This window comes from Mus musculus, chromosome 7 (assembly GCF_000001635.26).
Source record: "Mus musculus strain C57BL/6J chromosome 7, GRCm38.p6 C57BL/6J".
NCBI classification, from domain to species: Eukaryota; Metazoa; Chordata; class Mammalia; order Rodentia; family Muridae; genus Mus; species Mus musculus.
This window is the reverse complement of record NC_000073.6, coordinates 3,417,763-3,443,730: the sequence shown is the minus strand read 5'-3', so window position 1 is coordinate 3,443,730 and position 25,968 is coordinate 3,417,763. Positions and strand designations below refer to the sequence as shown.

At 46.8% G+C, this 25,968-nt stretch overlaps 1 protein-coding gene and 1 long non-coding RNA gene across 3 annotated transcripts; one reads left to right on the top strand and one right to left on the bottom strand.

Annotated features, from left to right (window-relative positions):
- Positions 1-8,063: 8,063 nt before the first annotated feature.
- On the bottom strand, positions 8,064-20,143 carry Cacng6 (calcium channel, voltage-dependent, gamma subunit 6). Of its 2 annotated transcripts, NM_133183.2 has the most exons (4): positions 18,739-19,069; positions 13,219-13,293; positions 11,775-11,912; positions 8,064-9,029 (listed from the first exon to the last, which is right to left on the bottom strand). In NM_133183.2, exons 1-4 carry the CDS (start codon positions 19,067-19,069, stop codon positions 8,791-8,793), a joined length of 783 nt encoding a protein of 260 aa, NP_573446.1. In that variant the 3' UTR covers positions 8,064-8,790. The 2 variants fall into 2 exon arrangements, with proteins under 2 accessions (NP_573446.1, XP_006540263.1); XM_006540200.3 differs by lacking the exon at positions 11,775-11,912 and having other exon boundaries at positions 18,739-20,143.
- A 142-nt stretch (positions 20,144-20,285) lies between these two features.
- 3300002P13Rik (RIKEN cDNA 3300002P13 gene) lies at positions 20,286-22,066 on the top strand. Its single transcript, NR_126426.1, has 2 exons — positions 20,286-20,457; positions 21,147-22,066. It is a non-coding gene; the product is annotated as an RIKEN cDNA 3300002P13 gene (long non-coding RNA).
- Positions 22,067-25,968: the final 3,902 nt, after the last annotated feature.

The following is a 25,968-nucleotide window of genomic DNA, read 5'->3' as shown; positions in this document are numbered from 1 at the left end:
GAGAGAGTTGGCAGGAGGCAGTGTCTGGAGGATTTGGGGATCAGGAATGAGGAATTCTCAAGAGTGAAGATTTGAGCATCCCTCATCCCCGCCTGTCTCCCTCTGGGTCCAGCCCCACACAGGGAATTGGTACTGTGTGTCCTAACACATCTGTAGCCAGGCCATCCACTGCTCCAGCCCTTACTTTCATTTGAAAACCCTGGAACTCTGTCTAAACTTAGCCAAACTCAAAATCCTCAAAGGGCGAAGTGAAAACAGAATGGTTAAATGAGAAACCATAACACAAAAATAGCTACCACTTTATTAACTGTATTCAGCTCTGGGTACTACAACCACAATCAAAATGTAATTTTATTGTATTTATAATTTTATATTTTATTTATATAGCTAATATACTAATATTACATAATATAAAATTACATTTTATTTATAATTTTTTTAAGATATGGTTTTTCTTTGTAGCCTTGGCTGTCCTGTAACTTACTCTGTAGACTAGGCTGGCCTTGAACTCATAGAGATCCACCTGTTTCTGCCTCCTGAGTTCTGGGATTGAAGGTGTGTGCCATCACTGTCCAGTCAGGTAATGTCTATTAGGTGTATATGATACGAGAGGATACGAGAGGCTTCTTTTAAAAGATGTGCTCACTAACCCTGCCAACAATCCTATAAAGTAGGTAATATTATTATCCAGAGTTAGGGATGATTGGACACAGACGGAGGACAAGACTGAGACAGAGACTCAACAACTTGGGCAAGATCACACAGTGAGGAAGTGAGGCAGCGGCCCTTGCACGGCGTCAGGGCGGTTCCTCTTTTGTCCTCAGCACAAGCTCTACTACATCTCTTCCTTGCTTTACCAATGTCTCTGCTTTTCAAATGTTAGACATCCCTTTTCAAATTTCCCTGATGAAGAAACACAAGCACAGGCATTAGTTTACGTATCACAGAGACGTCTCACAAAGCCTTAGATTCAAACCCACAAGCACGGATTACAAGAGGAAAAACCACTCACCAAGAGCAGCTGCCTGCAAACCCAGCAGGTGCAGAGAGCACAGATGCCAGGGCAAGATCACTTCCTCATATGGCTCAGTGGGCAAAGTGCTTGCTACACAAGTGTGAGGATCCAAGTTCAATGCCGTGCACCCACATAAAAACTGTGGTAGGTGGTGTTAGGGCACAGTAGCATGTGCGTTTATTCCAGAGGAAGAGAAACATGGGTTTCTGGAGACTCCCTGGCTAGCCCATTTTGCCAAACTGGCAAGGCCTAGAAGAAGGAAATGAAATCATGGGGGAAGTCCTTTAGAGAACTGCCAGGACCCACCTTGTTGCTTTCTGCTTCCATGGGGTGTGCAGGCCTCCTCTACCACAGCAACAGACCCAAAGTCACAGGGCCAGCTGGCTGTGGGCTGAAACTTAAAATTGTAAGCCAAAATAAAACATTGGCCCTCTTCAGTTTTGCAAAGGTTTCCTTTAGTATCTATCTATCTATCTATCTATCTATCTATCTATCTATCTATCTATCTATCTATCTAATCTATTTAGCTATCTAATCTATTATCTATCATCTGTTTAATATTCTGTCATCTGCCTGTCTGTCTATCATCAGTCACTTATCTATCAATCTGTCTTAGTTAGGGTTTTACTGTCGTGAACAGACACCATGACCAAGGCAACTCTCATAAGAACAACATTTCATTGGGCTGGCTTACAGGTTCAGAGGTTCAGTCTGGTATCATCAAGGCAGAAGCATGGCAGTGTCCAGGCAGACATAGTGCAGGGGGAACTGAGAGTTCTACATCTTCATCTTAAGGCTGTTAGAAGACTGGCTTCCAGGCAGCTAGGAGTTGGGTTTTCAAGCCCACGTCCATAATGACATACTTCCTCCATCAAGATCATACCTACTTCAACAAGGCCACATGTCCTAATAGCCCCAGTCCCTGGGTCAAGCATATACAAACCACCACACCATCTATATCTATCATCTATATATCTATGTATCTTTCTTTGTATGTGTGTATGTGTGTATGTATGTATGTATCCATCTATCTATCTATCTTGTGGTACTAAGGCTGGAACCCAAAGTCTTACACATGCTATGTAAGCACCTACCACTAGCTCACCACTGCTACTGCCATGCTCCCAACCCCTCACTAGTGAATCCTCAGCCAGCAGCACTCTCCTGCTGAGCTGCACACACCCTCCTCCCTGTGTACATTAGCATTCTACTGCTAAATTACGTGTTTCTTGAGACAAAGTCTTGCTATGAAGCCCTGGAAGGCCCACTTGCCTCAGCCTTCCAAGTTCTGAGATGACAGGTGTCCACCACCACACTGGCCTTAAACTGATCATCTGTTATCAACTATCTTCTCACAGTGACAAAAAGTTTCCTACTTCCTGAGAGCCATGCTTGGGGAGGCTTGGAGGAAGGTTGCAGGCTCCTTGGTTGTCATATCCCAAGACAGTACCTTCCTTGTCTTGACCCCAGGTAGGCCATTTTCAAGCTGGAGATGGCTGTGGATGCCTACAACCCTAGTGCTGGGAAACAGAGAGAGGCAGGCAGATTCTGGGTGCTTGCTAGTCAGCCAATCTAGCCAAAACAGCCAGCTTTCAGTTTAGTGGGAGACCTTGTCTTACAGGAAATACGGTAGAGAATGATAAAGGAAGATAGCTACCTGATGTTATCCTCTGGCTCAGGCATGCATGTGTTCCAGGTGGAGATTCCACAAGGCAGAACCATTTTCCCAAACCAGAGGCACTTCCTTCCACCCCGCTAAGCCCCACAGTTGCACAGCTCTCTGGGATTGTCTGAGCTGGCGAGACACAAACTCAAAGAGAAAAGGAAACGGTTGGTGATCTTTCTTAGCACTTATCTCAGTTTATAATTACATGGCCATTAGCATGATGGTGGGATTAATATCTGTTTCCACGGGCAGACTGTCAGCTCCTCAGGGGTCCGTCTTCAGTCTCTACTGTATGCCAGGCCTGAAGTGCCGCTTGATAAACAATAATAGCTGCAAAGGCAGATGCAGCTATGATCTGGTGCCAGGAGGCCTTCAAGCAGCTTTGCAGGGATTATGACCACATTTGCTTCTTGAAATGGCCCTGGGGGAAGCCAGTGCTGTTCTGAGCCCGTGAGCTGTCCTCACGATGATGGAATGAAGACACACACAAGTTAAGCAAGTTCCTCCAGCTACGTGGAGGAGCCACACTTTACAACAGACTTTTTTATTTTCTCTTTTTAAGATTTTTGTTCGTTTGGCTGAATAATTTTTTTATTTTGATTCGTTTTGAGACTGAGTCTCACTATGTAGCCTTGGTTGGTGTAGAACTGTGTAGAAGACCGGGATGGCCTCAAACTCACCGAGATCCACTGGCATCTGCTTTCCAAGTGCTAGGATTAAAGTATGCATCACCACACCCAGCCTCCTTTTATTAAGAGTTTTATCTCTGGCTGGTGAGATGGCTCAGTGGTTAAGAGCAATGGCTGTTCTTCCAGAGGTCCTGAGCTCAATTCCCAGCAATCGCATGGCGGCTCACAAACATCTATAGGAGGAAATGATGCCCTCTTCAGGCAGGCAGATGTATATGCAGCAGAGCATTCATACATGAAATAAAATATTTTTAAAAATTTAAAAAAGAGTTTTATCGAGCCGGGCGTGGTGGCGCACGCCTTTAATCCCAGCACTCGGGAGGCAGAGGCAGGCGGATTTCTGAGTTCGAGGCCAGCCTGGTCTACAAAGTGAGCTCCAGGACAGCCAGGGCTACACAGAGAAACCCTGTCTCGAAAAACCAAAAAAAAAAAAAAAAAAAGAGTTTTATCTCTAGTGTGTGTGTATCTCTCTCTCTCTCTCTCTGTGTGTGTGTGTGTGTGTGTGTGTGTGTGTGTGTGTGTGTGTGTGTGAATGAGGAGGCCAGAAGAGGATATTGGAGTCCTTGGAGCTGGAGCTGTTCAAGGTGGGTTCTGGGAACTGAATTTTGTTGCTCTATACATAGATGCTAAAAAAAAAAAAAAAAAAAAAAAAAAAAAAGCCTTTACTATCTTATGTGTATGAGTGTTTTGCCTGCATATATATATATATATATCCACATGTGTGCCTGGTGTCTGTGGCCAAAAGAGTCAGATATTCTGGAGCTGAAGTTACAGATGGTTTTGAGCCACCCATTGGATGCTGGGATTCAAACCTAGGTCCTCTGCAAGAGCAGCCAGTGCTCTTAACCAACAAGTCATCTCTCTATCCCCATGTGCTTTCTTTTAACTACTGAGTCATCTCTCCAACCCAGACTTTCCCCTTTAAAAATAGCACACAAAGCAATGGGTTTCCTTATAACATACATTTTCATAGATCACTCTGGTTGGCCCACCCCACGTGGCATTTCTGTGGGGTCTGGGGACTCCAAAGTCTGATCCTCAAACTTGTGCAGCAAGTGCTTAACTGCTGAGCCAGTCTCTCCTGCCCCTGTACCAGGTTTTCATTATGCACTCATGATGGACATCTGAGTTCCATTTCCTTCTTATTGTGTACAAGACTGGCAATGGCCAGGGATGGGGTAGGACACGGGGTCTTTTGGCTATATACCCAAGGGTGGTACCGCTGGGTAGTTTTAAAACACAGTAGTTCTATTTTTAGTTTTTTGAGAAACCTCCACACTGACTTCCATGGTATCTACAACAGTGAATAAAGGCTCACTTTCCCCCACATCCTCGCTGGCATTTGTTGCCGTTCAGACATTCCACTGCTGGCTAAGGCAGGGTCTGTGACTCTCTAGCTCTCCACTCTCAGTGTCCTCTGCCCATTTCTGACCACATGCTCAGGCATGCTTTTTACTACATGTCTCAGTTAGGTTTTGCCCGGTGTTTTCCTCATAATTACAACTGGATTATAAGAATCATCACAACTTGGGCTGGAGAGATGGCTCAGTGGTTAAGAGCACTGACTGCTCTTGCAGAGGATATGGGTTTGAATCCCAGTACCGAGTTTAATTCTTGAGTTCAATTCCCAGCAACCACATGGTGGCTCACAACCATATGTAATGGGATTCAATGCCCTCCTCTGGTGTGTCTGAAAACAGCTACAGTGCAATCATATACATAAAAATAAATAAATCTTAAAAAAGAATCATCACAACTAGTTATAAATTTATGGACTACGGCATGAGGGCTCTATTCCTGGGGAGTGTAATGCCTAAGGGGAATTTTCTGTTACAATTTTCGAGACAGGGAATCATAAATGGTCCTGGTTGTCCTAGAACTCACAGAGATTTGCTTATTTCTGCCTCTGGAGTGCCAGGGATTAAAGGTGGGTACTACCACAATTGGCATGCCTGAGTTTTGAGCTTATCATTCTTGCTTTTCTCATAATTCTATATTTTGTAGCAGACAGGAGTGTGGTGTGAAGGACCTGAGTTGGAATTCTACCTTCTTCCACATAATAGCTGTACAGCTTTGAGAAGGGCCACAGTTAAGTTCTCAGATGGGTTGTATTTCTACTGAGCCCTCAACAGCAGAGTATCGGACTTGGCAGTGCGTTATAAAGCACTTGGACCAGTGCCCAGCACACAGTGATTTGTGCACAGGGAACTAAGAGATGAGAGGCTCCAGATCTGACCCCTCACTTCCTGGTGGCTTTGAGAACATTTTGGATGAGGGAGCAGAAAACAATGCAAAGCACTGGAGGATGGAGGGAGTGCTGTGAGATGCTGTGTTCAGGACTTAGTGTGGCCGTTGCGCTCACAAACTCACAGCAGCTAAAGTCGCTGGCCCAAGATCAAGGCAAAAAGATCATTCAACATTCCAGCAGGAAGCACTGGCTGAACTCAGTCGGTTAGCAGGGTGGAGGTGGGGTAGAAAGGTATATGGATATGTGTTGTATGCCTCGTGGGACTGGGTGGGAGGGGGTAGATATGATTGACATGCAATGCTTATATGTATCAAATTGTTACAGAATAAAAGATACTTTTTATAAAAAAAAATATGAAAAAAAATCTTCACCTCTCCTTCATGTCCTCAGCAAGATGCAGGACATGAATCTGCCTTTCATGAATCTCAAATCCTGCCCATACTCCACCTATCATCACTCAAAGGCAGCTGCGTATAGACTGCATATGTGTTTGTGTGTGCGGCTACATGCTGTGTGTGCATTTGTGGAGACCAGATGTCAGCCTCAGGCATCAACACTCAGATGCTCTACGTTTTTGAGACAGTACTCTTCATATATAGTTTATGAAGAGGCTAGACTACCTGAAGAAATAGATCTGGGGACCCTCCTGGCTCTGCCTCCCCAGTGCTGGGATCACAGACCTGGACCACCAGGCCCAGCTTTTGCAGTCCAGAGTTCTGGAGTTCCAACTCTGTCCTCATGCTTGCCTGGCAAGCACTTTACTGACTCTCTACCTTCACATGTTTAATTACATTTTATTTGTGTATATGTGTGCACATGTCATAGTGCGTGTATCTAGGTCAGAAAATAGATTTATGTGCATGTGAGCACAACTCAGAGTGCACATGTGGAGGTCAGAGGACAACTTTCTGAAGCTGATCCTCTCCTTCCACCATGTGGGTCCTGGGGATAGAACTGGGGTCCTCAGCCTTAGCAGCAAGTGCCTTGCCCTCTGAACACATCTTGATGGCCCCTCCTCTTAACAGTTTTCAGTTTCTGTTCTAGAAACAACCACATTCTTGGGTGCCAGAGTCTGGATTCACCTGCTGGGGATGTTGTCACAAATCTCTGCCAGGTGCTTGGACAACAAACCTGCCGCCTTATGGTTCTGGGTGTTTTAAGTATAAAATACAGGTTGGGCATTCTCGTTCCTTCCTTCTGAGGCTCGAGGCTGAGATCCACCAAGAAGCTTTCTCTTAAGTGTACAGATGGCTGCATTCCTGTGTTCCTCCATGCTGTCTGCCCTCTGTGAGTACCCATTTCTGTGTACCAATCTCTCCTTTTCACTAGTTGGGCTGAATTAGGGCCAATCATAGTGACCTTGCTTTGATGTGATTATCTCCGGAACTACCTGGTCTCTAGAGCCACACACATCACTGAGGCAGGAGGATCACTCCAAGTATGCAACCAGCCTTGGCTACATAGGTTTTAGACAAGCCAGGACCTCAAAGCAGTATCCGTCTCAAAACAAACAACAAAACCATCTTTGGAGCTGGACGGAGTAGCACATGCCTGTAATCTTAGTACTCGGGATATCGACCTGGCTACATAGTGAGACTATGTCTCAAATTCTAAAAATAAAATAAAGCAGAAGAAGAACTACTTGGAAATAGGTAGAAGAGTGGGGTCGGGGAGAAGATGGAGAAGTGGTCCAAATCTATTTGTATAAAATGAGGGATTGAGGGATTGGAGATACGGCTCAGCAGTTAAGAGAGATTATTATGGGCTGGGCAGATAGCTCAGAGGTTAAGAGCACTGGCTGTTCTTCCAGAGGTCTGGAGTTCAACTCCCAGCAACCACATGGTGGCTCACAAACATCTGTAATGGGATCTGATGCCCTCTTCAGGCAGGCAGGTGTATATGCAGACAGAGCACTCATATACATAAAATAAATAATAATTTTAAAAAAGAGAACTTGTTACCCTTGAAGAGGACCCAGGTTTGATTCCCACTCACATGACAGTAGTTTCAGGGGTTGTGACACCCTTTTCTGAACTCTGATGGCACCAAGCATGCAGGAGACACACAGACATACGGTCAAAATAGTCAAACATAAAATAAAAATCAATAAATCTAAAAAAAATTGTATACAACCTAACTTTTATAAAGTGAATATGAATGCAAACTTTCGCGTGCACGCACACACACACTCACATACCAAACTGTAGCCAAATGAGGTCGCACTGGGAGTCTGAGAGTCCCAGGTACATGTACTTTTAGTGATGAACAAGAGTTAAACTGTGGCACTGTCTGTGTTCTGAACTGTTACCTTTTCCAAGCTCTTGTCTGCCACCTGTGGGGGCATGTGAACACTATCAGGACAGATAGCAGCATGTGGCCGGTGAGTGGGAAGGACTGAGGTTCCTTGCTCCACCCTAGAAAGCATGAGCTCCAACACAGACAGGCTACAGTCACATCTTCAAACCTTTAATCCCAAGTCAGATGACAGTGAAGTCGGACCAGGGCTCTTCCCTGTCCCACCAGGCAGTCGTAGGACATCTCTCCCTTGAGTGAGTCAGTATAGACTTGGACAAAGAAAGCTCCCCAGTCCTTCCAGGACCTCAGGACCTAGCCCTCTCACCAGCTAACACTCCCTCAGTCCCAGAAGTTTCCCCACGGATCCCCATTTGCATATAACCTCTTCCCATCCTACCTCAAGCAACCCAAAATCATCTACCAAGAAAAAAAAGAGTGTAGGGGGGGGAGGGGGGTTCAGAGTTTAGCATCTTCCTTTGTTGCTTCTGCCTTAGTTCTTAAGGGGTCTCTCACTAAACCTGATCTCATTAATTGGCTAGACTAATTAGCCTATCAGTGAGTTCCAGGGTTCCTCTAATCTCTGCCTTCACAACATTGGAATTACAGACATGTGCTGCTGTACTGGCTTTTAAAGTGGGTTCTGGGGATTCAAACTCCATGCCCTCAAGCTTGCTCAGCAAGCACTTTACTCACTAAGCCATTCCCCTCACCCCCAAAAGCATTATTTACAGGGAGAAGATGAGGGAGGGACCAAGACATTTTGTGAAATGGGCCCCCCAGAGTGGGAAAAACAATTTCTCTAGAAGAGAGATGAAAACTCTTGAGGAGAAAGCTGGAAACTGAGACAGGGTTGGCAGATGTCTTCAGAAAGCAGGCTCTAGGCGGTTGGGCCACCCCACTTGGGGCACAGTGACCTCCAGGGCCAGGAAGGCAAGGTGAGCAGGAGGAAACAGACTCCCCCCAGCAGCAGGATTAGACCAGCGCCCACACCACAGCCTAAGGACCAGGAATACTCATAGGCCAGGCGTGGAGCTGGAGGGGTCTCAGGGTTGACTCCCTGCAGCAGGGCTCCTACGGAATGCCGGAACACCTCCAGGCTGACAAAGAGCAGCAGGCCTGTGCAGGAAGAAGAGAGTGAGGCTCTTAGCTCCAGTCCAGGTTTGAGACTGTCACCCGCCATCCCTTTATCAACCAAGGAACTGAGGATTCTCTCAGGCTTGTCCTCAGCCATTCAACAGTCACCTTAACTGCACAAATGGAACGGGGCTGAAAATATTATGTCTGTACTTAGCATGCAGACCCCACCCCCGTGTGTGTGTGTGTGTGTGTGTGTGTGTGTGTGTGTGTGTGTGTGTGCACTATATGAGTGTAATCCCCACAGTGGTCAGAAAAGGGCAACAGTTCTTCTGTATTGGAGTACCAGGCAGTTATGAGCAAACACATTTAACCATTGAACAATCTCTCTAGCACCCCCAAAAAATTTAAGTAGGGAGAATCAGGAATGATTGTGTATGCCTATAATCCCAGTACTAAGGCAGGAGGATTGCCTTAATAAGGCCAGCCTGGGAGCTAATAAATTCTAAGTCAGTTATGAATATAAAAAAAAAAAAAACAAATGACAACAAATGTGGGGAAAGGAGAACCATGCTCAGCGTTGGTGTGAGTGTAAAATCTGGTAGCTGCTTGGGAATCAGCATTCCTGCATGAGATTCTTTTTAAAAGTAGGTTGAGCAAGCCAAGGGGAGCAAGCCAGTGAACAGTGTTCTTCCATGGCCTTGACACCAGCTCCTGTCTCCTAGTTCTGGCCCTGCATCAGTTCCTGCTTTGACTTTCCTTAGTAATGGACTGTTACTTAGAAGCATGAGATCAAAGAAACCTTTTCTCCCTATGGATGTGGTGTCCATCACAGCAATAGAACCCCTAAGACAATAACATCTATCATTACGTCATCGCTAATGATGTAATGACACCATCACCATCACAGCTACCACATAGATGTTAACATCCACCATCATCTCTAGAGTCACCACCATGAACAATTTTTTTAAAAGTCCTTCTGCTGCCATTAGTGTTTGCATGGCTATGAGATGTCACTTGACTTTTCTGAGTCTCAGTACTCTTATTGACAAAATGATAACTCGTAATCTTTGGGGCTTGGTGGGTAAGAGCACTTGTTGCTAGTGCAGAGAACTCAGGATGCACTCACATGACAGCTCATTACCATCCGTAACTCCATCTCCTGGGAATCCAGTGCCCTTTTCTAAACTCCTCAGGAATGGACATAATGCAAAAAAAGCATTTATAGAAAGAGAAAAAGAAAGAGAGAGAGAGAGAGAGAGAGAGAGGGAGAGAGAGAGAGAGAGAGAGGAGTCTAAAAAGATAGCTCAGCCATTAAATGTACTGGCTGTTCTTCCAGAGTACCTGGGTTCAAATCCCATTATCAATATTCCAAGATCTGACACCCTCACACAAACACATATACAGGCAAAACACCAATACACACAAAATAAAAATTGAAAATAATAATAAAACAAATGTCAACCTTTAGCTAGTTCACTCACTGTAATGCTTTGAGTTAGATGTAAACTAGACTGAAGTCTTTGTTATTTACTGAGGTCTACATTTCACAAGATATGACATTTTTTTCTGGATCCTCACCTACACTACCTGCAAACTCCAAGTCCAACACTCAAAGACTAGAAACCTTCTGTGATGGTTTGAATAGGTCTGGCCCCCCTAGGTTCATGAGTTTGAATGCTTGGCCATAGGGAGTTGCATTTTTAGGAAATGTGGCCTTATTAGAGGAAGTGTGTCACTGTGGGGGTAGGCTTTGAAGTCTCCTATGCTCAGGCTCCGCCCGGTGTGGAAAAGTCTCCTGGTTGCCTTCGGATCAGGATGTAGAACTCTTGGTCCCTCCAGCACTGGAGGCCGCCATGCTTCCTGCCATGGTGATAATGGATTGAGCCTTTGAATTAAATGTTTTCTGTATGAGTTGCCTTGGGTATGGGGACTTTTCACAGCAATAAAACCCTAAAACACCTTCTGAATGGCTTGAGACTCTCATCTTCAGATCTACTCAGCTCATGAGCTTCTTTGACCTCCAGCATGCAATAGTGCTCAAAGTCCTGCCTGAAGCTCCTACTATACAACAGTGTTGGAGACTCCGGGCCAAATCTAAAAAAACATGTGGAAAAATGCAAATGTCATGCAACAACAGGCTTAGAATGTTCCTAGATTTTAGATTTTACACGAATTCGCTCCAACTCCTGGCATGCAACAGTACCTGGAGATCACCCCCTCCCCTTGACATGAAGCAATCCTTGGCGATCCCATGCCCAAACCTAAATAGTATTTGGAGACAGTCTACTCTTCTGCCAATAAAAGGATTTGGAATTCCATCTTTGAGCCTACAACAGACCTTGAACTGCCCTCTCCTCTCCTCCCAGCATAGTGGAGAGATCCCATTCTCAGTGTGTAAAGATTCTTGGCACTCACAGCTCCAAATCTAAAATAGCATTAAGTCTAAATAAACCTTGCCAGAAAAGTCTCTGGAATTCTTCCACCTTTGAATAATATACTTGGGTTTCTCCTCATTCCCAACATGCTTGGAGAGTCTACTTCCCAGCATGCAACATTATGTGGAGTTCCCACTGCTCAACACTCCAATATGTGTGGGGATCCTAACTTCCAGCATGCAACAGTTGGTAGGGACTCCTGCAACAGTGTTCGGAGAAACACCTCCCAGCATGCAATAGGGTCTTCCCACCTCTAAGCAAGTAACTGCGTGTGGAATCCCACCTCCCAGCATGCAGCAATGTGTAGAGATCTCACCTCCCAGCATGCAATGTCTTTGGCCCTCACCTGAGAGGCCAAAGCAGACAGCTCCCAATCGGAGCAGGGACTCTGCACCTTTACTGAGCACCATGATGACACAGAGGCAGCCCAAGGCCATGGCCGTCAGGCCCAGCACAGCTATCACGGCAGCTGCCAGGTTTACCTCTGCAAGAGGGGCCAAGGAAGGGGTAGAGAATGTGGGAATAGGAGAATAGACAGCACTCCTCTGTAAGAACCAGCACCAGAAAGATGGAAAACTTCAAAGACCTCCTGAGAGTGTGTTACATTGTTGAAGGGATGGAGACCCAGATGGGTCAGTTAGCTACTTGGCTCAAGTTAGAGCACAAGGGGCACATGGCCAGGTCAGGGATACTGGGATAACCAGCTGCTAGTTATCCTTTGGTCATCACTGGGTTACAGATGATGAAGTTGAGGGAACAGAGGTAAAGGTGATTCATTATCTTGTAACCATCTAGGTTGTAATTCTCCCTAACTACTCCTCAGCTGGAAAATCCTGGTAAGGCCCTGTCAATCGTAGGCTCTGGAAAATCCCTGTAAAATCAGGATTAGAAGTGCCCAGTGTGGTGCTCAGCACATAGTAGGTGGTCCATATGATTTTACCAAAGGTACACAGTGACCTGAGCCAGCTCACACAAGAAAAGAATGTAAAAGGTAAGGGGTACGAGTATACACCTGCACTCATATGCTTACCTGCTTGGTCTCATTAAATCCTTATTTAAAAACAAAACAAAGAATGAGAGACATGGAATGACCCCAGTTCCTTTGTGGAGGCACTGGGGCACTGGAGTGATATTCGAGAAGCTGGACTTAGGTAGAAAGGACAAAGTTCTCAGAGTTGCAGTACTGAGTACCGTAGTATCTACCAGACATCATTTTAAGTTCACTTAAGTTAAAATTAAAAATGCATTTCCTCCCATTACACCTGCCATCTTCTGTGTACTAGGCTGCCACACGTAGCTGGAAGCCATCATATGGACCAGTGTATACATGTAGCATTGTCATATACAATTTTGTAGATTTAGACTTATTTGGGTTGGGATCTTGTCTCTGCCCTTTTGTGGAAAAAGAAAAGTAATTCTCTCAACCATTTTTGACTTGATTTCTCCCCTGAATGATGAAGCTGAAGTCCAAGCCTTGCTGGCTTGTAGCAAGGACTAGAACTGTGCTAACAAACTGGGTGCTGGACTTAGCATATAAAATGTCCTTATAGTGCTTGCTACAGAGAGCAGGTATGATTTGCCCAAGCCATACAGCACAGGCAGAGTAAATGGCCAGTGGGCTAGACACAAGCTCTAATGATCGATGTCCACATTCTTAACCTACCGTCACCTTCCAAATTGGAGACATCCACAGAGGCTGAGCCCATCCTGAGCACAATGCTGTCTGTCACTCCTTCAGAGCAGTCATCCTACTCCCAGCCCTCCCTTGTCACCATCCGAGATGTCCTCACCTTTCTTGGTGGTTCGCTGGAAGATGCGCGCATTTTCCCCCGTGGTGAAGAATTTGAAGTAGGTGCAGTTTGCTTCTGTGGGGTGCAGGGAGAAAAAAAGGGGGAGGTGATGACATGAAGTTTTGTATAAGCTCAAGGCTGGATATTTCCCAGACACTACAGGGAACTAAAAATAAAGTATTAGCATGGCTGACACATAAGAGGAGAGGAGAAAAATCAGGCTGGCAAGGTGGTTTAGCTTGTTGCTAAGCCTGATGTCCGGAGTTCAAGCCTTGGAATCCACATGGTAGAAGACTCCAGTGGGTTTCCTCTCTCTCTCTCCTCTCTCTCTCTCTCTCTCTCTCTCTCTCTCTTCCTCTCCTCTCCTCTCTCTCTCTCTCTCCTCTCCTCTCTCTCCTCTCTCTCCTCTCTCTCTCTCTCTCTCTCTCTCTCTCTCTCTCTCTCTCTCCTCTCCTCTCCTCTCCTCTCTCTCTCTCTCTCCTCTCCTCTCCTCTTCTCTCTCTCTCTCTCTCTCTCTCTCTCTCTCTCTCACACACACACACACACACACACACACACACATTGTGAGAGGGGAATAAATTAAATGTACAAAGGTGGGAAATGACACTGAAGTATAAATACACTTGCCATATCACTGATGTCCGGAGACTGAGGTTTTAACCTCAAGCCCTTCTATCTAAGTCTTTGACACAAGGGAACCATTAACCTCTCTGGCCCTCTGATTCTTCCTCTCTCCTGGCTCTTTCATGTGAGTCTGAGAAGCAAGTGGATTGAAAATGAGTTATCATTTTATTCAACAAAGGACACCAAGATGCAGGTACCAGGAGCCTAAGAGACTCAGGAAAGATTCCTCTCCTATGCTACATACACAAAGGGCTCCTGCAGATTAGCAAGGGGGGAGAGAAGTAAACCTATTGAAACTGGCAAAGGATAGGAATAGTTATTCACAGGAGGGCAAGTCTGGATAGTTCACAAGTACATGAAGAGAGACTTTGCTGCAGCAGGAGTCAGAGAAACGCAACTTGAAGCAGCAGGGAGATGCCACTTCAGATCAATTAGATGGGCAAATATTGAAAGGGCAGTATCAAGCAGTGGAGGGATAAGAGGAAGCAGCTGGGAGTGTTAACTGTCACTATCTATGTATGAAGGACTCTAGCATACTTAGAAAATGAAATACAGGTGTACAGCAGGCAATAACAGTCCAGTCAGCAGTGGGCTGTGTGTAAGACTGAGGCACAGTAAGAATATGTCACCTTGCAGCTGGAGAGATGGCTCAGTGGTTAAGAGCACACATACCACCCCTGCCAAGGACCTGAGTTAGGGCCCTGGTGTCCATATGAGGTGGCTTACAATAGCAGATCCATACTAGAGAATCTAATGCTCTTTTCTGGACTCTGTGGGTACCTGTACTCACCGTCCCCACATATACACATAATTCAAAAGTAGAAATCAAACAAGCCAAGGCTTTGTCATACAGCAGCCATCATAATCTATCTACATAAGCACACACTTTGATTCTCAAGATGAGTTGTCCTTAACATGCATCTCTCAGAAGACATCTCTACCACTAAGTGACACATGTCTATGTGTCTATGCTATGTGACACAATACTTTTACTTCTGGGTATTCCAAGAAGAAAATAAAACACATATAGGACTATAGATATGGTTGTTCTCTATGGCATTGTTTACTGAGCTGCAGAAGGAATTAATCTTGTGTCCATCTCTTGGGCAATATATAGTTGAGATAGACACTCTAATGGACATCTTTACAGCATAAAGTAGCCCATAAACTACAAAAGCATAAAGCAAATGAAAGAGTTTTGGAAATCACAATGTTGAGCAAGAAAAATTACATTGAAAATAATATAAAATCACATGGTACCTTTTTTTTTTCAAATCAAAACACACATGTATATAAACTCAAACTCTATATATTTCCAAATCAAAACATTTGTGCATGAATACAATGTCAAACACATTAGAGGATTGAATTAGGAGAGGGTTTTGTTGTTGTTTGTTGTTGTTTGTTTGTTTGTTTGTTTGTTTTGAGACAGAGTCTCCCCATGTCAGCCTTTGTTATCCTGGAACTGGCTTCAAATTCACAGAGGTCCCCTGCTTCTGCTTCCCCAGTGCTGGGATTAAAGGGGTTACTACCATGCATAAATTGGGTTTTTTGGGTTTTTTTGAGACAGGGTTTTTTGTTTGTTTGTTTAGTTTTGTTTTGTTTTGAGAGAGAAGGGTTTATTTAGTCTGTTTGTTTTTGTTTTTTGGTTGTTTGTTTGTTTGTTTGTTTGTTTCGAGACAGGGTTTCTCTGTATAGCCCTGGCTGTCCTGGAACTCACTTTGTAGACCAGGCTGGCCTCGAACTCAGAAATCCACCTGCCTCTGCCTCCCGAATGCTGGGATTAAAGGCGTGCACCACTGCTGCCAGGGTTAATAATTTTTAAAATAGGGAGATGTTGTGCCAGTAGGGGCTACATGAGACCTTTTTAAAATGAAAAATTTTAAAGACAGAGCATAAGAAGGACCTTGCAGAAGCAGACAATAGTCTTGTTATAAACATATGTAAGATTCACTAAATACCTTTGCTAATGTAGACATGAGAAAGCTTAAAGTTAACAGGATGTTCTAACTTCCTAAGGCAAGGTTTTATGTATTCTAAACTGACTTTGAACTTGCTATGAAGCTAAGAATAGCCTTGAACTACTGACCCTCCTGCCTCCACCTCCCAAGTGCTAGGATTACAGGTGTGTACCACCATGTCTGTTTTATATGGTGCTGGGGTCAGACTCAGGGCAAGCACTCTGCCAATTACCTACATCCTGACTCCCAAAGTGTATTCTATAGTGACCTGTGCATGAGGAAACTCAAATACAAGAAAAAAAAGGGGGGGTGAGGAACCACAGAGGGTAGAGAACATTGGAAAGGGAGCCAGACAGTTTGGAGAAGTGGAAATGGCTAAATCTATGTCAAGTGATAGTATGGGGCATGCCCAGTACAAGCTCAGGCAAAAGGGGTTTGCAGTTTCTAGGCCAGAGCAGCTACAGGTGAATTGTACAGAGCAGTCTGTCCTACAGCACCAAGAGGCAAAGGGCACTTCCCGTGGAAGAAAGATGCTCTTTGCAGCTGATAATCAACTACAGAGAGAGCTAAAAAGTCCCTTCTGGGCCTGGGTGTGGTGTCTGGAATCTCATTTGGCTGCTAGAAACAGGATTTTATGTCCATGTGCCCCAGAGAATAGGGCAAACCCACTTGGAAAACAACAGGGTGAGTCCCTCTCTGACAGCCAAGGGACATAACAGCTTTCTTTAAATTTTTAAAGGAAGTTATTTCCTTGAGACAGTGGAGTCCAGGATAGGTCCTCTGATAACGCAGAATTATGGGGAGCTGGTAATGGCCTTGGAAGAAAGGTAAAGTCCTCTTGTTTTGTTTCTGATACAAGGTATTATATAGCCTAGGCTGGCCTACAACTCACTATGTAGCCGAGCTGATTTTGTACTCTTGGTCTTCCTCCTGCCTCCTGAGTCCTGGTGTGTGCCACCATGCTCAGTGGTGAAATCCTGACAAGTAGAGGGAAGAGAAAGGGAAGCACACAGTAAAGTGGCAGAGGACAGTCTCTTCCAAAGAGTGAGGGCCTCTGAGATCTTTTTAAGCGCTAGTGACATGCAGTAAGGCATAGTTCTTAGAAACAGAGACACCCAAGAGTCAGACCCTATAAAGCTATCCTGAGGCTTAGATTAGGAGCTAAGAGTTGTTGCTCCTTATTTTCCTCCCCTGTAGAACAGGTCTGGGGGTAATCTATCACTAAGCTATGCTCCAGTCCCTCACTGGGAAACTCTAGACAGGTGCTCTGAGCCACACTTCCAGCCCCTTAGTGGGGGGCTCTAGGCAGGTGCTCTGCCACAGGACTACACCTCAGCCACTCTCTGAGGGATTTTAGGCAGCTGCTCTACTACTTAGATACGCCCCCCAGTTCTGGGTTTGATTTTTTTTTTTTTAAGATTTATTTTATTTGTTATATGTAAGTACACTGTAGCTGTCTTCAGACACCAGAAGAGGGCATCAGGTCTTGTTACAGATGGTTGTGAGCCACCATGTGGTTGCTGGGAATTGAACTCAGGACCTCCAGAAGAGCAGTCAGTGCTCTTAACCTCTGAGCCATCTCTCCAGCCCCTCTGGCTTTGATTTTTTGAGAGAGGATCTCACAGAGTTGCACAGGCAACTCTGAACTCCCTCTGTATCCCAGGGTGCCCTTGAACTCACATCCTTCCTGCCTCTGCCTCCTGAGTACCTATGGTTACAGACCTGTACCACCAGACCCAACTGGCATCCCGTATTTGTTTTTGTCATCCCATTTTGCAAAGGTTTGGGATCATCTCGATTGAAGTGCCAAACAGTAAGAAACAGCAAAAGGAAACTGTTTAAGATAGCTGATCAGGACAGACAGGTAGTTCAGGCCACAGACAGTGAAGGCATTCCACTTAGCTATCAAAGGCTTAGAACATCCTATTTTGGGTTCCATATCACATCTGAAAAAGTAGGAATTGAGGAATGAAAAAAAAATCCATCCAGAGCCCAGAGGGAGTGAAGGATGAAGGTGAAGGATGTTCTTGAGGGGTCCTGAGAATACTGGGTACATGCTGGGGACCAGCATGGCAAAGATCTCATCAAGCTAATATAACCAAAGTGGGTTTGATGGGTGTCAAAAGAGGTAAAATAAACACATATCCAGTTCCTAGGGGAATGTAGATTATCCCACTAAGCAAAGGGCATAGCATGTTTTGTCAGAGAGTAAGAGGCACAGCTGAGAGCAGAGGAACCACCGGGTTCCATGAGGGGTGTGGAGTGTCTGTAGAGTAAGGGAGGAGGGCTGTAATGTCTGTCCCGACCATGTCAAGGCGAGAGGAACTGGAAATAAACATTTCTAAGGAGGTACAAAGTGCACCCAGAGCGGTGAGTAGACCTGGTAAGAACTTCAGTTGATTGTATCTGAAAACAGAGAATCAACATAGAACTTTTTTTTTTTTTTACTTCCGGGTGGGCGTAGGGTGGTCTGTCTCCACAGAGGCACACAGAATGGGAATGTGGGATGTCTCCAGGCTTCTAGTTAAGGGCACAGGCTGTCTGTGGGTGCATGGCTGTCTGGTGGGGAATTCAGGCAGTTCTAGGGGATACGGGTTGGCGGGGGTGTATACAGGCTGTTGTTCTGAGGGGACCAGCTGGGTTTGGAAGCACAGGCTGTCTGAGGGGTACAGGCTGGTCTGGGGCATAGGCCACAGCTAGAAGGCAAACTTTAAGAAACAAGTTTCTTTAGGGCATATGCTAATTAGGGATATGTGCTACCCCTGAACATCTCTCACTCTCCCCGCCCCCTTTCTCTCCAGTTTCTGTGAGCACAGGTTGATTTGGGCACAAACATTCTTGGGGGATAAGAACAAGACAAAAGTTTCCCCCAGACAAAAGTTTCTTTCTCCCTGACTGTGGGACACAGATCTGGGCTCAGAACACAGCCTCTCACCTCCTGGCAGCTCAGCTGGGCCACAGGTCTCCCTGCCCGCGGGCACATCCGCCTGCCACAGTCGCTTGATGCACACCTTCCACAGCCCCAAATGGGCGGCCTCACAGACGGCGCTGCCATTGGTCTTGTATGTATTGAGTTCCACCCAGAACTCGGTGCCCACAGCCAGCACAGCCAGCGTAGCACCCACGATTGCCACCAGCAACCCCAGCTTGATCTTGCCCTCTCGCTCCGGAGTCAAGCCGAGATTCTGCTGTTCTTGGGCACGACGCCGGCCCACAGCTGTCCGGCGTCGGTCTTCCTCTTGCATGAAGAAGTTAGACCACATCATGATGATGGGATCCGCTGGAGCTCAGGCGAGCCTCAAGGAGTCAGAAAGACCTGTGCAGCGGGTCCTAAGGGGCAGGGGGCAGGGCCTAGACTTTCAAAGGAAGTAGTAGGCTCAGTGTCAACTAGATCGGGAATGAGAAAAAGCTGAGCCCCAAATGCAAGAGTGGAGGCCTTTGCCCCTGAGAAGAGAAACTAACTATATTTTTGGCCTAAGGATGCTACCAGGGCTTATGCACATGAACGTGGCACAGGTGAGGCCTAGAGAAAAAGCTAGGCTACTCTGAGGTTTACCTAGCCAATGAGAAAACTGAGGAGCCCAAGGGAAAACTTGCCCAGTTTCCAAAGGTTGCTGATGGGGTCTCCCGTAAGTCTCACAGTTTTCCCTTGAAAAGAGGGGAGCTGAGGTTTTTCGTGTGTTTGAGATATAGTTTAGATTTCTTCTGGCTCAGAATTTGAGAAAGGAGGAATCTCAGAACACTTTTGGGCTATACAAAAGTTAGAATTGGGATTTCACTGGTAAAGTTAGAAATCGCTCCAAGTCTGAGAGAGGCAAGTGGAAGCTCCAGTATTCACAGCAAATCTGGGACCCCACTGGAATTCGAGGGGGTATGGGCGAGCCAGGGACTACTCAAAAAAGAGCCCAGGTCTCCTACAGTGGCTGAGAATCACAATGAGGTCCAGAAAAAGAGGCTGGGGACTCTCTGTAGTCAGGACAGGGCTCAGACCAAGGCACTGTGGTCTACACTCTGGCTTAGAAAACCAAGGCAAAATACCCTGGGGGACACAGGAGTTGGAAAGGGACTCTCAGTCAGTCTGTCTGCAGTTACTCGGCTCCCCCTCCCCCGGGCTCCCAAGTCCTGCTCGGCCAGGATCGCTCCAAACTCAGCTCAGGGTCCCGCGCTCCCTTTGGACTTCCCACCCGGGTCTCCCGGGCACGGGTCCCTTGAGCTCTCCTGCCTCTGCGCCACGCCGGCCCCAGCTCCGCGATGCCTCCGAAGCGTCCAGCTTTGCTCGCCTCTACCCAGTCAGCTCTCCGGACCTGCTGCGCTCGCTCCCTGCCTCGCCCCATCCGCCCACCCCCTCACCCCACCGGCTATTTCAGGCTCGACCCGTAAATAACACTCGCACCTGTCGCAAGCGCCTGTTGCCATAGGGATCCGGGTATTTTAAGGGGACAAGGGGCGGGGGAGGGAGGCCTCTTGGAAGGAGGGGCTGGGGGCCGGGTCTTCAACAGAGCGAACGAAGGGAGATCTGTTTCCCCAAGGGTCCGGGACCAGGCTGCAAAGTCCAAAATCTGGATCTCAAAGAGCCAGTGAAGTCAGAGAACTTGTGTTTCTGTCCTGAGCAGTCCAGGCTGGAAGCTCCCTAGTTGGCTTGCAGGATTCTGAGGTCCAGAGGCTTGGAAGAAGTACTGGGGGTGGGGGCGGGGTGGACTCTTTGAGTCTGAAGGTTTGGAGGAGGTGGGCTTGGTCTGGATTCTTAAAGTCTGGGGGAGGAGAGGCAGGGTATGTAGTTTGAGGGTTTCAGGGAGAAGGGTTGAACTCATATGTATGTGGGAACAGAGCTTCAGTATAGGCTCCTGGTCTTGAGGGAGGAGGACTAAGGCCTGGACTGTGGGCCTGAGAGAGGCCTGGAACCTGACTCTTCAGTCTGGACAGGGGAGTGGGAATAGGGCTGGGATGGGGGGTGGGGGGCCTCCAGGTCTGAAGAAGGAGAGCTAGGGCTTGTATTCCTAGAGTTGTCTGAACCTATACTCCAAGACCTGGAAGAGGCCCCTATGGCCAGAATCCTCAGGGTCATTAGATCAGTTTCAGTGTTCAAGTCCTCAGTCCCCAAGAAAGTAGAAAAGACAGACTCTAGGGAATTAGGGTGCTGGGACACATGAAACAGAGCAACTGTCCTTATTGGATTTATTAGCCTGTGTGTCCCTGGGGGCCTTTTTTACAGCAGAGACCCAGACAGGGGACAGCCACGTGGCATGACAGCAGGGTCTGATTCTTAGCCCTCACTCCCTCTCTCAGCCCTTCTGTGGACCACCCAGGTGGGACCCACCTTTCACCAACTCCTTCCTTCCCCAGGTAGCTCCTCCAGTACATCAGCTGCTACGACCAGGTGCCTGGAACACAAGTGCCACCTCTGCTGGCCCCACTCTGGACTTTTTGGTTGGAATCAGTTCTGAAATGGCAGGGGACTGGCATCAGCCAGTCCTCAGAAGACATTCCTGAGCACTGAGTTGTCGTTACTGAATGAAGATAATGTCACTGGATTTGCTCAGGGCTCTCAAAGCAAGATACACAGTGTCATCAGCGGGCTCTGGAAGGTGGGCAGCGCTGCCTCATTGTGGAAGTCCTCCCGAGGCTCTCTTCCCTGTTTGCTATTGAGCTGTTCTCCCCTCTTCTGGCCCCTGGACCTCTCCATATTTCTCAATCCCATCTGCTTTAGTAGCTATGGAAATTCTGTGTGCATTTGCTGTCTTCTTGCCGATACGTTTTCCTTCTCTGTCACTTTCACTTTTCATTTTCAAATGAAAATAAAAGTATTTGTTTTGTGGGGTGTGGGGATCTAGGGGCATGTGTGTCGTGGTGCATATGTGGAGGTCAGAGCAACTGGCAGGGTCAGTTCTTTCCTTCTACCATGTGCGTCCCAGGGGGCGGATTGAACTCCGGTTGTCAAACTTGACAGCAAGTGCTATCTCACTGACCCTCTTTCAAGTTTTTGTTTTAAGAAAATGTCTCTTTCTGAAGCTCGGGCATGCCTTGAACTCTGGTGATCCCCCTGCCTCAGCCTCTTTAGTTCTGGGATTTTAGGCATGGGCCACTACACTCAGTTCTGTATCGTTTTCATACCAAAATGATAGCTGCTTGGATTCTGTCTCCCACTTCTTCCCACACACCACTCCCCCAATGCTGGATCAGGTTTCTGTCTCTGAAGCTGGACTGCAGTCACCTCTTCTTGCGCTGATCAGCCCTGTTCACATTAATAAAGCTTCTGGTCTTCCAGATCTCTTCCCAGCTCTCAGTAGCACTGGGCACATATGGCTGACTTCCTCCTCCTCCTTAAAACTTTATGTGCTTTCCAGCCTTCCTTGTGTGTGTGTGTGAGTGTGTGCTAGGGACTGAACCTAGGGCAAGTGCTCTAGCCCTGAGCCACACCCCAGCCCCTCACTGGGGGCTTCTAAGCAGGTACTATACACTGAGCCATACACCCCACCAACACTTCTTTTGCCCTGTGAGAGGGTCTGGCTTTCTGCCTACACCCAGGCCACTCCCTCTCATAGAGATGATTTAGAATTTTCCAAATTTCTGACCGGAGTCATAACTCTATCCACATCACCCTTCAAAGTTATCCCGTTCCGTGGCATTAAATGTCTTCTGAATGCTGATGTTACTAAAACTTGTATTTTCAACCCTGACCTCGTCACCACTCCCATCATCATTAACTGGTTACCTGATACCCTGACTTGGATTTCCAGAGGCATCACCAACTGGGCATGTCCAAAAAAGAACCCTTGATCCCTCCCTCCTAGCTAAAGTCTATTCAGTACACAACGGTGCAGCTTCAACTCAGATTCCTAGCTCTCATACAAGCTGTAAAATTCCATACCTCTAATGCTCATTCCCCCTTTGATTTTGTTTGTTTGTTTTTGATAAAGGGTCTCATGAGCTCCTGATCTTCTTGCCTCCATTTCCCTAATACTGTTTATAGACATGAGCTGCCATGCCTTTTATGCAGTGGTGGGATACAACCAGGGGTCTCCTGCATACTGGGAAAGTACTCTGCCCAGTGAGCTACATTCCTAGGTCCTCCAGTTTTGTTTTGGGAGACAGTCTCATGTAGCCAAGGATGTCCTTGAACTCCTGATCCTCTTGTCTCCATCTACAGACATTCACCACGCCCCACCCAACCCACTTTCACAGTAACAAGATTCTGGGGTTTTTTGTTTTGTTTTAAATAAAACTATGAACCCAGCATGCTTGTGCTTAAAGCTCTCCAGGTGTTTCCCGTCAGAGAGGGAAGAGATGGAAGACAGTACGATCCACCTATCACCACCCCGCCCCGCCCCCCAAGGCTCCAAGGGCCCCTCAGTCTTTGAGGTTTGTGTGTATCTTACTCATCCTTGTTCATACCTCTCATCTCAGCTTATTTTGAATGGCTTTGGCCTGTCACTGGTTACCTTGTTCTCTGTAGCTTTAGTAGTCGGTTGAGAAAGTCTCACCGTGCAGCCAGGGTGGCCTATTTCAGCTTATGGAGCTCTGGGGTCTTTGTGTATGCACCAGCACTCTTAACTCCTGCTTTTGTTTGTTTTTTTTGTTTTGTTTTCCCATGTTTTATTTATTTTATAAAAATATCCCATGAATCTCAGACTCGCTTCAAATTTCTTGTGGCCAAAAATGACCTTGAATTTTTGATCCTCCTGCCTCCAGCTCCCAACTGCTGGGTTCCCACATGTCCAGGCACCACCACACAGAGTTTATGCAGTGCTGGGGACTGAATGCAGGACTTTGAGAATGCTAACAGGTGCTCTGCAGTCTGATCCACGCCCCCAGCCTCCCGCTTAGCATCCCTTTACCAACCTTATTTACTGCTTGTCTCTCTTGCAGAGGTCCCCGAACCAGCGGACCCTTGTCGGTCTTCTCTCACTGCTGTGGTTTGATTATGAAATGCTCCCCACAGGAGACATTAGGAGTGTGGGTCTGGATTGTTAGGCTTTGGGGAAGTGATTAGATCCTGAAGACTCAATCAAGGGGTTAGTCCTTTCATGGATTCGAATGGTGGGTTTATCAGGGGGTAGAGGTGAAAATAGAGGGTCGAATTAAAGTTACTTGGAGTGCCTTGGGAGGCTATCTGGGCTGCCTGTATAGCCTGAGGTGAGGAGTCTCTTCAGTTCAGATGATCTAGGACAAACTTGCTGCTTTTGTTCTTTTTTGTACAAGTTATTGATTCTAGCTCCTCACACAGGGTAGGCAACTGCTCTTATCATGGAGCCATGCTCCTGGCCCCACAGGGAGGATTCTAGGTCTCTATCACTGAGCCACACTCCCAGTCCCTCACTAGAGGATTCTAGGTCTCTATCACTGAGCCACACTCCCAGCCCTTCACTAGAGGATTCTAGGGCTCTACCACTGAGCCACACTCCCAGCCCCTCACTAGAGGATTCTAGGGCTCTACCACTGAGCCACACTCCCAGCCCCTCACTAGAGGATTCTAGGGCTCTACCACTGAGCCACACTCCCAGCCCCTCACTAGAGGATTCTAGGGCTCTACCACTGAGCCACACTCCCAGCCCCTCACTAGAGGATTCTAGGGCTCTACCACTGAGCCACACTCCCAGCCCCTCACTAGAGGATTCTAGGGCTCTACCACTGAGCCACACTCCCAGCCCCTCACTAGAGGATTCTAGGGCTCTACCACTGAGCCACACTCCCAGCCCTTCATTAGGGGATTCTAGGCAGCTGCTCTACCACAGGTTTACATCCTCAACCCTCATATTGCTTTTTCTTTGGAAACGTCTCACCGAGCTAGCCTTGAACTCAGGAAGCAGGAACTCCCCCCCTCCCCCAGCTCTCTGAGGTCTGCACCACCAGAGCTAGATGGAAAACAATTTTCTCTTGTAATTTTGTGTGCAAGTCCCGTGTGTGAGAGAAGGGTGAGGATAGAAAGAGAGGAGAAAAAGCGCATGCACTTGTATAGGAGGTCTATCCATGGAGATCATAAGACAGTGTTGGATCCCCTGGGTCTGGAGTTATAGGCCACGTGATGTGGCCTCTGGGATCTGAACTCTGGTCCTCGGACAGAGCCACCTCTCCAGCCCAATGTTTCTCTAATATTAAAATAAAAGATAAGGTGTGGCGATACAACTTTAATCCCAGGTCTCAGGAGGTAGAGGCAGGCCTATGTGAGTTCCAGGCCAGCCTGGTCTACACAGAGACACACTGTCTCAAATAAAAATTGAAGAAGACAATAGACCATTCTGCCATACCTCATAATCTTACCTGCCTCTGTCTTTGTGAGGTTTAGGTTTCCTGTTCCTGTCTTGTGTCTTTGCAAGGCCTTACCTTTGATTGACAAGCTTTCCAGCCGCTGTTTTAGTTTTTCTCTCTCCTCCCTCAGGATTACCTTTGCCTGATTTTGATCTCTTTTGCGGTCCCTCCTCAACCCCACCATCTCAGTCTTCCTCCCTACACTAGGCCCTTCCCAGTGCCACTCATTTATCTTCCTTTCCCCACATCCCAGCATCTTTTCTTGAATGGCCCTCACAGATTTCCTCCATGGCTCCTGACTCAGCCTCCCCACTGTCCATTTCCCTCTCTTCTCTCAACAGTGTTGAACATAGGCTGGCCTCAGTCTCAGTGTATAGCTGAGGATGCCTTGGACTTCAGTCCTCCAGCTAGCACCTCCCAAGTGCAGGGATTCCAAGCACTCATTAGCATGTCTAGTTTATACAATGCTAAGGATTGAACCCAGGGCTTTGTGAACTCTGGACGAGCGCTCTCCCGACTAAGCTATATTCACAGCTTTCTCTGCATTTCAGAGTCAGCTTGATAGTTGGGGTTAGCCTTAGATTTACAGTCTTCCTGCCTCAGCTTCACAAGCACTCATAAGATTATGCACCACTCGTGAGGGCTCCTGCAAGCACATGCTGTCCCACACTGCCACTACTGCTACTAATACAATACTAATAACTTCTTCCCTCCTGTCCTCTGAGACTGTCTTGCTTTCTTTCCTCTTGGAGGTCATTTAAGGCAGGGCAGATAGGACAGCATGTCTAATCTCCAGAATAACTGATGTGTAGACCTCAGGATCACTTGTAAAATAGATGAATGCAGTAAGAACCACTCTCGGGCTGGTGAGATGTCTCAGTGGTTAAGAGCGCCGACTGCTCTTCCAAAGGTCCCAAGT